We start from the raw sequence: 11,056 nt of genomic DNA, 5'->3' as shown, positions 1-11,056 counted from the left end.
GTATCGGCGGGGTTGCTCGGTGTATCGCTACCATTGGCGTGGCGGGGTGGGGCGGTCCGGGGGGGAAATGATGCGGTGCGAGAAATGTCGCGTGGGACTATAAATCTGGTACTTCACAGCCGTTTCGAATGGTATCGTTTTGAAGACTGTGGAAACCAGTCAGGTCAAGCTGATTTCGTCGGACTGCGGATGTTCAATTAGAGATCTTCTTAGTAAGCCGAGCAGTGATATGGACAAAAACTAAGTACGCGTGTTCGCTGATAAGTAATGTACTTGATTAACGGTACACAAAGCTGCAGTTGACGCTGAGCGACATTCTTAAAATCGGTGCAGTAATCGATGGGGCCTGATTAAGTGCCTTAGCTAGTATAGAGGTAAATACGAGATGTGGCGGCGACAAGTGCGTAGGAAGCGCGCGACGCTATGCTGCTTTAAATATTGCGGTGTAGTGAGTGTGGATGGGCAGGAAACGCCAGTCACCAGTGCCGCCAAATTGGAGGCCGGTCAAAGCAGTGAGCGGAAGGTCAGATATCAGCACATTTTCGGAGGCATGGCTAACGGACAGAGTGAAAAAGAGCTTGTTTTTTCGCACTGACCTAGCCATTTTTTATCACGGTTTATCTGGAAAGGACCGATGAAATGTGCTTTCCAATTTTTGACGCTGCCTGAAGGAGTAGTGTCTTAGATAACGCGTTTGACCTCAAGAGGGAGGGTGAAACATGCGCATTTGTTGACTGTTAGACAGGGCTTGAACTGCTGTTTGCTGATGTGATTTAGAGGGGGCCGAGGTAGCCTGTGTGGAAGTGTGAGGGCCGTAGCAGTTTGGCAGTTGCAATTGGCCGAAAGAGCAAGGGTTTGTTGAACAGGTGTTACACTCGCTTAATGCATATTATTGTTCTAAAGGCCGAGGCGTGGTAGGTGAGTTGAGGTGGGAAGGCGCGGGTGGAGTGCTCGGCGGTGGGTAGGCCGGTCAGTCGTGTAGGCAGGAAAGCCCGGTGCAAACGCGTGCGGCGATGGCAGTGGGTGAGAGGCGTGGCGAGGCTGGTGGTGGCGGAATAAGGCATGGCGCACTGTGGCGAGAGTGCGCAGGATGTGTATTGATTTAGTGAGCTCGGACAGCTGAGGCGAAGAATTGGTGGCGCGCGTGTAAAGGTGTTGGTAGCGGCGGGAGCGAATCTGGCGCTGGAATGTGGTATGGAGTGAAGAGCCTACAGAAGTTTTAGCAGTCAAGAATGGAGTGGACTAATGTGTACTAAAGTATAGTCGCTCAAGGGCGTGCGGTGCGACGCGGTGAGTAAAGATGTTTTTGAGCGTGTTGTGTGAGTGTGGGTGCGGAAAAAGTCTTGACGATTTGAATAAGTCGGCGTGTATTAACACGGTGATTTAGCGCCCAGGTACGTGCTGACAGGATGACGTGCGCCGTGCTCTCGCGTTGCTGCCTGGTCGCTGTGCGGTCGGGGGTGTGGCAGTCGTGATTGGTGTATGGGTGCGACGAAGGTGGCTGCCCAAAGCAGTGTGTTCTGGGTTGGGGGAGTTTGTGGGTTAGGGCGGTACGTAGTAGAATATAGGAAAAATAAAAATAATATATGCTTCATGATGAGTATGTTGAAAAATTATAATATAAAAACTGCGAAAGCTATTTGTGGTGTGTGTAGCTGTCGTGCGATAGTGCAGGAGGTGCGGAGCGGGTGGGGCGGGTGGGGTAGATCGCGATGAGGTCGTGGGCGGCGTCGTCGCGTCCGTCGTCAACAGTTGGGCACAATCTAAACAGCGCTCGACGTACGGTCACGATTTCGGGACGTGCGGGGCGTAATACCGCAAACAGTTGGGTGTCGAAGCTGGGCGCGTCAAGGATCAAAGGTCAGAGCGTGTAAAAGGAAGGGACATTCTCCCTTAACTTAAGGTATAGGAGGAATGCAGAATTGCGCCGCACAATTTCTTAACGGCTCGGACCAGTGCCTCGTGTAGTCTGTGCGGAATTGGGAGTCAAGCCGTCAATGGGCCGGCAGATTTTACACATTTCGGCAGGACCATGCGTTGACGGAGCAGAGTGAAAAACTTTTTTGTGTTCAGCGGGTGGACTAGCATTTTGGTATGGCATTATTGAAAGGACCGCTGAAATTCTACTTCTGCTGGAGATGCTGCAAGAGCAAGTGTCAGATAACCTTTTGACCCTCGAAGAGGAGGGTAACATGGATTTGTTGACTGTCTGTAGAAAAGAATTTGACTGCCGCGGTTGCTAGTAGATCTATACATTGCCTGGATGTATAGGCCTTCAATGTCACAGTGAAATTTCAAAAGCTACATTTTGGTTAAAGAAGGTTTTATGCGGCTTAATCGGTATAATTTCTATGGCATTCTGTACTGTCAGTATGTTACATGTACGTGATGCCACTGCCAGTGGCTACTGCCAGTGCATGTGTCTGGTGGCTACTGTGTAGTTTTTGCGCTGCGTTTAATTGGTTACAGGTTCGGCAGCTCGCTGTGCCAGCCTGTAGGCTGCGTAGGTAAAGGCGATGAGTGCTTACCTATTCTGTTCTTGCAATAGTTGTTGCTCTACGTACGATGGGAGTCCATCTTTAAATCTCGACGACCCTATAACGCGCGCTCTCCGTGGCAACTGGTGGGTCATACGATCCAGACACCTTCCTCTTGACGCGTTTGGCTCTCTGTCCCGCCTCGCTCCACTGTTTCTGGCGCTGTATGTGTGAACACATTTGGGACTAACAGGGTTTACTAGAATCCCACCACTCCACCACAGAGTCACCGCAGTAGACGTTAGATGAGCGCTGTCGCTCCGCGGCACTTGTTTTAATTTCTGCCAACAAAAATGTTTGCGACATCCCCCTTCACGCTAGATCCTGGCTAGATCAACTAAACGATAAACAATGGTGGGCAGACCAGTTCAATTCAGTGCATCGGAAAGAAAACGAAGGAGAAAAAAACAGAAAGAAGATTATATGAGAAACTCCCGCTTAAGTTTACAAGGAATTTCCATGGTTGCCACAATAATTTTGCCAATGCCTCGTTTACCGCAGATGTTCGCTATATCGGCTAGCTGCGTCTGGGCGCCACGCAACAGTTTCGAATTAATGGCGGTTGTGTTTTCGTCGAGCGTTTGTTTACATCGAATGCACCGGCAAATTAGGGAGTATAAAGAAGGTATATAAGCATGAAAAGTAAACAGAAACACTAATTGTATTTTCATACATTTTATTTTGTACAAATAACACACAAATATACTACTTGCTGGTGCTAGAAATTCGTGACGTAGACTGTTTAAGTGTATGTACCTTTACTAAAACTAAATCACGTACACCATATCATAATAACATTAGGCTGTACAAGGCGACACTAAACATAAAAACCATAGCAACTAGGAAAGGCAACTGACGTACACATATGAGAGTCGAGAACACACGAATACTAACACATAAAAAGAATGACCACACAAGGATGCTAAAACTATGAGTCGATTAAAACAAAAATTGTACTGAGGAAATACGTTGCTGTGGTCAACAACCATATCATGCGTGCAACACACGAAGATAAAGGCAGGGTTTAAGGTGGACCAAAAAAATTGTAAGCAATTTGGCTGGAATAAGTGTTTTCATACAGCGAGCACACATTCAATCAGGATATTGATATGGCCACAGCGCACATCTCACATCCTCATGATTTACCTGACCACGACCTTGGGAGCCTTTTAAAGGTTTTGAGTTCTCTAGTCTGACGGATGTTGGGGATAGTTTATTCCATAGCGGCATAGCCAAGCGTCATGATACCGAAACGATTTCTTTCTATGAGCTATTGATCTGTAGTCGGGAAGAGCGAGACAGTTTTTATTTGGAAGATTGTAAGGTGTGCATGAGTATTTGAAAAGAGTCTTTGTATAGGTTGGGCTTTGCCCATGTATTATCTTTGTACACTTCTGTAGCGATGGTCCTACCTTGCCCCAGTCCTAAGCTAGAAAGATTGGTGTGGTCTAGAAGATCTTCGTAGGTGTGGTAGCCATGACCAACGACAAAGCAGAGTGCTCTTCTCTGTATTTGTTCGAGTTTGTTAATGTTTTCCTGTGTAGTGCAGAGCCAAACGGCGGGGCAGTAGTTAAAATTGCTGAAGCAGTAGGATTTTAATATAGTGAATAAATATAGCAAAGTATAGTCTCACCTCATAGCGGATATATTACTGATTGCACCAACTTGGAAAACACTCAAAATTCATGCTGTTATAGCCTAGAAAATTTGAATTGAACGTGCCGTAACACCTAATGCATAATATTTTATTATAGCGGGAATTAATTTGCAAATTGCACCTTGGTGCACCAACAAGTTACAAGTGCACCATTAGTGCACCTAATTCAAACAAAAATGCACATGATTCTGTGTAGTTTACTCGATTTCTATTTTTAAATTGGCCGATATCTCACGCAATTGCGAAATAGTTCGTGATTCGCAAGAAATGGCGGCAGTAGTCAAAACTCAAATCGTGCATGTTTTAGTGATAATAGCCTAGTACGAAGGTTCTAAGACATGTTAGCGTTACTCTAGACAGTTGCTGTTACTCATGTAATAACGGTAAGCATAATAGAGCAATTATACACATAGTATCACATAATTGGGGAAAACACGAGACTGGTTGGAAATTTGTTTCGAAATAATGGCTTTAATATTAATAACATATAATATTAAATATTAAATATTGTTGTATATGAGTTATATTATAATTAATCTTATGAGGTTATGGGGATACAGCAATCAGTCAGTATGTAAAATTTCTCTAATTAACAAGTGGAGTGCACTTGCCCTTTTCAGGAAGCTTCAGCAAAGGTGGTACCGGTAGTGAGAAGGAAGGAGGACAAGGTAGCACGATGGTACTTTGGCGGAGGTGCAAGTGCAGGTGCAGCATGCTGCACTCATCCTCTGGACCTGCTTAAGGTACATCTGCCCTAAATCTAAAAATAACTTCCAAAAGTAGGTGCTCTGACTTAATATATATATGATTGTCAATCAGCGAAGCAACATTGTATACAACGTGCCTTTTAATCAATACGTGTTCATCGTATTGAATTTCGAGGGTGGATTTTAAATTATATCTTGATCATTTATACAGATTCCCATATGAAAAAATGTAGCAATATATAACAGGAGTAGAAATAAGGAGAAAAAAGAGATGGTCCACACCTCCTGATTATTTGATGGCCCCGATTTTTCAGTCGCTTATTTCGACCCTTGTATACATTTTTCTGCAAATCGCATGCTTACCTGCAGCAATGGTTGGACTAAAATTATTTAATGACAATTTATGGTTTCTACATTAATAACACCTCAGGAATACAATCCAACAAATCTTTATCAAGTAGTCCCAAGATAGCTATAAGGCATGCGGTTAGTTTAGCTAGAGTTTATTAATGTGTCAAATGTTTGGTAAAAGAGTCAACTGTCACTTGAAATGATTGTTTAATAAAGTTAATTATATCGTTTCGGTAGTTTCACCTTTGTACATAGTTTTGATGTTTTTTCTTTGTAGGCACTAATCTTAGTCAGAATCACTGCAGTTAATCCAATGAAAATGTACTGACCTCACATCGGTGACATAGAGTAAACTTCAGCGATGCAGAGCAGAATCGTCAATGAAAAGCCTGTGATCTCCAGATCCCTTCCTATAAATTCATTCCCTTCTCAGGTGCATACTCGTCTGCGAGCATTCGTTTATTACTTGGAATCATTGGTGCATTGATTTAGTCTTAGTAGCAAAAAGTTGTGAAATGCACGCCCCTATAATCTGCAATCTGTTTGTTTTCTAAAGGTTCATCTTCAGACTCCTCATCAGGGCAAAGTTACTCTTACTGGGATGGCAGTCAAGGTCGTAAAGAACGAGGGGGTCCGTGGCCTCTACAATGGCCTGACAGCTTCATTGTTGCGGCAGGTATAACACATGGAGCTCTGTCACGCGGAAGTTCCTCAAATAAAAGTAATCTTCTCTGAAATGAAAATGATAAAGCACATGAATTTACACCATTGTAACCTTGTTGATGTGATTTTAGGGCACAATTTCATAACTTGCAATTAGCTATCATCATTAAAAGCACTTGGTTATTTTGAAAACATTGACGAATGAGGTGCCTTTCCGTGTTGGCACTGTGGTAGCACAAATACATGATGTTGATGCTGCATTTTTAATATGCAAAGAGTTTGCAGGTTTTTGGTCTGACAGCGAATTCTCCATTTTCAGCTCACGTACTCCACAACACGCTTTGGTGTTTATGAAGTCGCAAAACAGACGTGGATCAACTCACAGGACGACAAAACAAAGCCCTTGCCGTTCTACATGAAGATATTGATAGCAGGAACGGCTGGAGCCATGGGTGGCTTTGTAGGCACTCCAGGTGATATGGTCAACGTTAGGTGAGTGGCAGATGCCACAGGTTTGTCTGCGTTATGAGTTCTGGGCATCTAGTATAGATTTCTTCAGCGAGACCTAATTGTCTTTATGTGACGGTCGAAGTTTACAGTCACCCAGCTAGTAAAACGCGTTTGATTTTTGGTAGGCACAATTTACACATTTATACAATCAGTTTAAAGTAACCTGACTTTATGATTAAAGTTTATCAGATTTTGTTTGGTCTTTGGAAACAACATATTATATTGAGAATAATATATATATATATATTAACAATATATATTGAACAATATATATTGAGAAAAAAAATTTGGCAAATGATCTGTTAAAGTGAGAGTGAATACGTCTATATAGGCTCATCCTGTGTTCGGAAAAAGACAGATCTTGATTTCTACCAATAAACACTGTTTATTGTGTTTTTTTATATGGTCTGGCATAAAATGTGTTATTAACTGTATTAATGCACCCTTTTTCTCTTTCAGAATGCAAAATGACATGAAAATAGAAAAAGCACTAAGGAGAAAGTTAGTATTTTAATGAACTTGTTATTATGTAAATTAATCTTATTGCACTGCTGACTGATAAGTAAAACATCTGCCTGCGAGTTTTTACAGATATATCTAGGTTAGTTTTACAGGCAGTATTACTCTTCTACAGTGTCTGCACATACACTGTTGTGTTTTCAATAATTCAATTGTTTCAATAATTTTAACCTGGCTACACCGATGGTTTTTGTCAACAGTTACAAGCATGCTTTAGATGGAGTATGGCGAGTTTACTGCGAGGAAGGTTTCACCAGTCTATTTTCGGGTGCATCAATGGCCACATCGAGGGCTGTCCTGATGACTGTTGGTCAGGTAAGTGCCTTTACCTTGCATGACACAGATAACAACATGGCAAATGGGCAAGAGATCGGAGGAGTAGTGAAAGAAGGGAGATAGGAAGAATGATAGATACCAAGATGGAAAGGGAGAGAGATGTGTGTATGAGACAGCGAGATGGAAAGAGAGCGAAGAGCGAGGCTGAGGCCAAGGGCGAGAACGAGAGAGCGAGACCGAGAGTGAGAGTGAGAAAGAAAAAAGACAGAGAAGGAGTAAAGAAAATTTCATTTTGGATTTGGTCCCCTGAGTTTTGGCGTAATGCTTACTAAAGGGGCAGGCAACCTTCACTGTTTTTACTTTACTTGTAATTTGCATTTATTATAACACAGTATTGTGCACTGCTTTTCTTAGCTAGTGATTGCACTTTCTTGTATGTTCAGATAGTTAGTTTAGTCAGTCATGTGTTGGGTTACACTCACAATACATATAGAATGTTTGAGATACATTGCTTCTCTCTTGGGAATTTTTTGGGTTTTTCTCTTCATTTCCTAACATTAGTATTATAAAACGTAAAGAACAATTTCATTGCTGAATATTTTTATCTGTCCACAGATTGCATTTTATGACCAGATCAAGCAGGTTTTGGTCGGAGAGAAATACATGAACGACAACATTGGAGCACACTTTGTTTCCAGTCTTCTTGCTGTGAGTTTGTTACGGTGGCATGATTTTGACTGATATTGGTGATTTTACGTGGTTTTTAGCTCACATTGACATCGTCAAGATGAGCTATTGCCATGGGGTGTCTTCCGTCGTCTGTCCGTCCGTCCGTCCGTCCGTCAACATTTGGCTACGGTCAACGATAACTTAAGAACCATTTGACCCACCTGTTTCAAATTGCATATAGTTGTTACTTCTATGGGAGAGATGTGAACGTCCTATTTTGGAGCACGCCAGTTGACCTACTTTTGAGCCACGCCCACTTTTTGGCAAAAATGGAAATGGCCATAAGTCGGTTCAGGTTCAACGAATATTGCTCATTTTTGGTATGTGAATGAATAAGGACTGGCCCCAAAACATCACACGGGGTTTAATATTTGTTTTTAATTATGCAAAGTAGGTAGATTTTGCCAATTTTACTATGCACTTCATAGTCTGCCTACGGTCAACAATAACTCAAGAACCGTTTGACCCACATGTTTCAAACTGCATACAGTTGTTACTCCTATGGGAGGGATTTGAACGTCCTATTTTGGAGCATGCCAGTCATCCTACTTTCGAGCCACGCTGACTTTTTGGCAAAACAGAAAATGGCCATCTAGATTCATTCGATTTTGTTAAATTTACCTACCTACCTACCTACCTACCTACCTACCTACCTAATCATACTTACAGTAATTTGACTGGAATATTTTATTGCTTTTATTTGCGCGATAATCCAAAACCAAAATGGTGACCATTTAGGCGTAGCGCCATCTCTCGCCCAGATTTCAGACTTTCAGATCTGAAACATTTATTTTCGCATCAAAACTAACCTTGAAACAAAACAGTGAAATTTCTATTAGTATAAAACAGGGAATAAGGACATTTGATCACATTTTGGTCCATCATAAATGAAACACTTACCAAATTTTAAATATCATCTCCCTCTTCTGTTCTATCACACCCAAGGTGAGCTATAGTGTCATTGACACTTTCATTTCTTATCTTAGCAATCACGTATTAGTAAATGTGTGGTATGCTCTATATATGAGAAAAACACGTGTTTGGAATTTAATGTGCAAACTAAAAATCACAAGTTAAAGGTTTTTGTTGTTTTTTGGCATTAACATTAGATACTATCAGGACAAATACATTCCAGAACCTCTCCCTGATAGTGCTTTCGAAGATGTAAAATAGGCAATTTAACTTTTAAAAACGTATTGGAAGTTCTTGAACATAACATAAAAATAAAGTGTTTGTACATTAATTTGACTAGTAACAACATAGGCAGGAACACGATCATACGTATCTTTCTATATGGAAATACAAATTATTATAGTCTACGTGTTTTCTACGCAATATCCTAATTTGACAATCCCACATCTTTGATGATGCTTGTTTTGCAAATCTTGCTGCATATGGTTTCTCACTACCTGCTTTGGGTTGTTAATGCAGGGCCTGGCTGCCACAACGATCACTCAGCCTCTAGATGTGTTAAAGACTCGTGTGATGAGTGCTAAACCAGGAGAGTATCGGGTATGTACCGCATTCTTACAATCACAACAGTGAGGTGATTAAGGCTGAACACATATAGGTTCCGCTGTTCAAAGCATTACTGCTCAAATACCCAAAGTGATGGCATTCTCTTGGCACTGTGTTGTATGCGAACATCTTACATTTGCAGAGTGTGTTCCACTGTATAGCTGTGACCGCAAAGCAGGGACCACTAGCATTCTACAAGGTACGATCTCTTTTGCACTTCACTATTAAGATGCTGCTGACATTTCATCTGAATCGTAACACAGTGATACTCCAGTGTTATTCGACGACTATCAATATCAATGATAACAGATCATGGTCATGTTGTGTCAATGTTTATTAAAGCGTGTGACTGACAGTGTTTATGGCTGTCAGCAATAATCCTCTTTTCCAACATATGTTGCGACAAAATTGCATTGTTTGGCAGTTGTTTGCTGGTGACACTAGTTTCTTGCTTGAGGTTTTAATATGCTACATCGGTGCCACATCTATGGCTGACGGCACTTTTGTCCATGTTTATGTGCACCGATTTTGCCTGTCGTGTTCTGCGCAGCAATGTAATAGGTAATGCCATTTTAAAAAACAAATTCTGTTGCAGGGCTACATCCCGGCATTCGTCAGACTTGCTCCACAGACGATCCTTACCTTCATATTCTTCGAGCAGCTTAGAACGACCTTCGGCTACTACCGGGCTGAATAGGTGCTCAAAAGTGCAAGCGAACGACTGCGTACATCTGTCGAAATCTTGCTGAAGCTGATGGGAATGAGGGAGACAGTTGCTTTTAACATAACAAAAGGTTTTTCTTTTGACGGTGGATAGAGCGTATGTCACATTCATGTTGGAGAAGAAAGCACGTAGTGATTTCCCCACTGATTAGCTATAGCATCTTTCATGGAATTGAACGACAAAGTTTTGAGTAAGAGTGAGTGTTTCGCAAGCTTGTATTACTATATTAAGCCATTAATGTTATGTGGCGTGTTCTGCTCAATGTCGACTGTCGTATAATGGTAGGTACGGGTTGTAACTATCATGTTGTCCGTGTGAGAAGGGCATGTCATAGAGGTTGAGCTGACGATTCAGGATCCATGATCTACCATTTAAATTGTCTACGTCACGAATTTTCTTGGTAAAATTTGTATAAACAAAATTGCCATTTTTTTACATTAAAAGTAAGAACTAACGTTACTAAATATATCCTCAAACTCTCACCTGATAAAAATGTTTTTACGTTGGTTAAATTTGCAAAAATCTAGACGATTTGAATTTCTGTTGTCTAACACTATTCCCCCAGTACTGTTCAGATACTGGCGTCTCTCGGTTTTCATCGGCAAATTAGGGCATATAAAGAAGGTATATAAGCATGAAAAGTAATCAGAAACACTAATTGTATTTTCATACATTTTATTTTGTACAAATAACACACAAATATACTACTTGATGGTGCTAGAAATTCGTGACGTAATCACTTTAATCAGAGCTAATCTGCTATTGTGTTTTTTTCTAGTTAATTTTTGATAAATCTCATATTTTATTTCAATGACTTAATCATCTTCGTCGCATCCACCATATGGTGATTGGATACTGCAGCAGT

General features: G+C 41.4%; 1 protein-coding gene across 2 annotated transcripts in view; it reads left to right on the top strand.

The window, feature by feature from the left end:
* The window catches only part of LOC106820890 (mitochondrial dicarboxylate carrier-like), a 14,551-nt gene extending 3,889 nt beyond the window's left edge, over positions 1 to 10,662 (top strand). Inside the window, exons 1-10 of one of the 2 annotated variants that reach the window (XM_014825482.1) lie at positions 4,852 to 4,937; positions 5,530 to 5,685; positions 5,809 to 5,928; positions 6,235 to 6,407; positions 6,885 to 6,926; positions 7,145 to 7,259; positions 7,836 to 7,928; positions 9,381 to 9,461; positions 9,610 to 9,666; positions 10,063 to 10,662. In XM_014825482.1, the coding sequence (XP_014680968.1) occupies positions 5,614 to 5,685; positions 5,809 to 5,928; positions 6,235 to 6,407; positions 6,885 to 6,926; positions 7,145 to 7,259; positions 7,836 to 7,928; positions 9,381 to 9,461; positions 9,610 to 9,666; positions 10,063 to 10,164 (855 nt within the window). In that variant the 5' untranslated portion in view covers positions 4,852 to 4,937; positions 5,530 to 5,613 and the 3' untranslated portion in view covers positions 10,165 to 10,662. Of the gene's footprint in view, positions 1 to 4,814; positions 4,938 to 5,529; positions 5,686 to 5,808; positions 5,929 to 6,234; positions 6,408 to 6,884; positions 6,927 to 7,144; positions 7,260 to 7,835; positions 7,929 to 9,380; positions 9,462 to 9,609; positions 9,667 to 10,062 lie in introns of those variants that run through there. The other variant, XM_014825481.1, reaches the window with a different exon arrangement.
* The last annotated feature ends 394 nt before the right edge of the window (positions 10,663 to 11,056 follow it).

Source organism: Priapulus caudatus, unplaced genomic scaffold, assembly GCF_000485595.1.
Source record: "Priapulus caudatus unplaced genomic scaffold, Priapulus_caudatus-5.0.1 Scaffold51, whole genome shotgun sequence".
Lineage (NCBI taxonomy): Eukaryota > Metazoa > Priapulida > Priapulimorpha > Priapulimorphida > Priapulidae > Priapulus > Priapulus caudatus.
The sequence above is the reverse complement of the archived record's forward strand: the minus strand, read 5'-3'. Positions and strand labels throughout refer to the sequence as shown.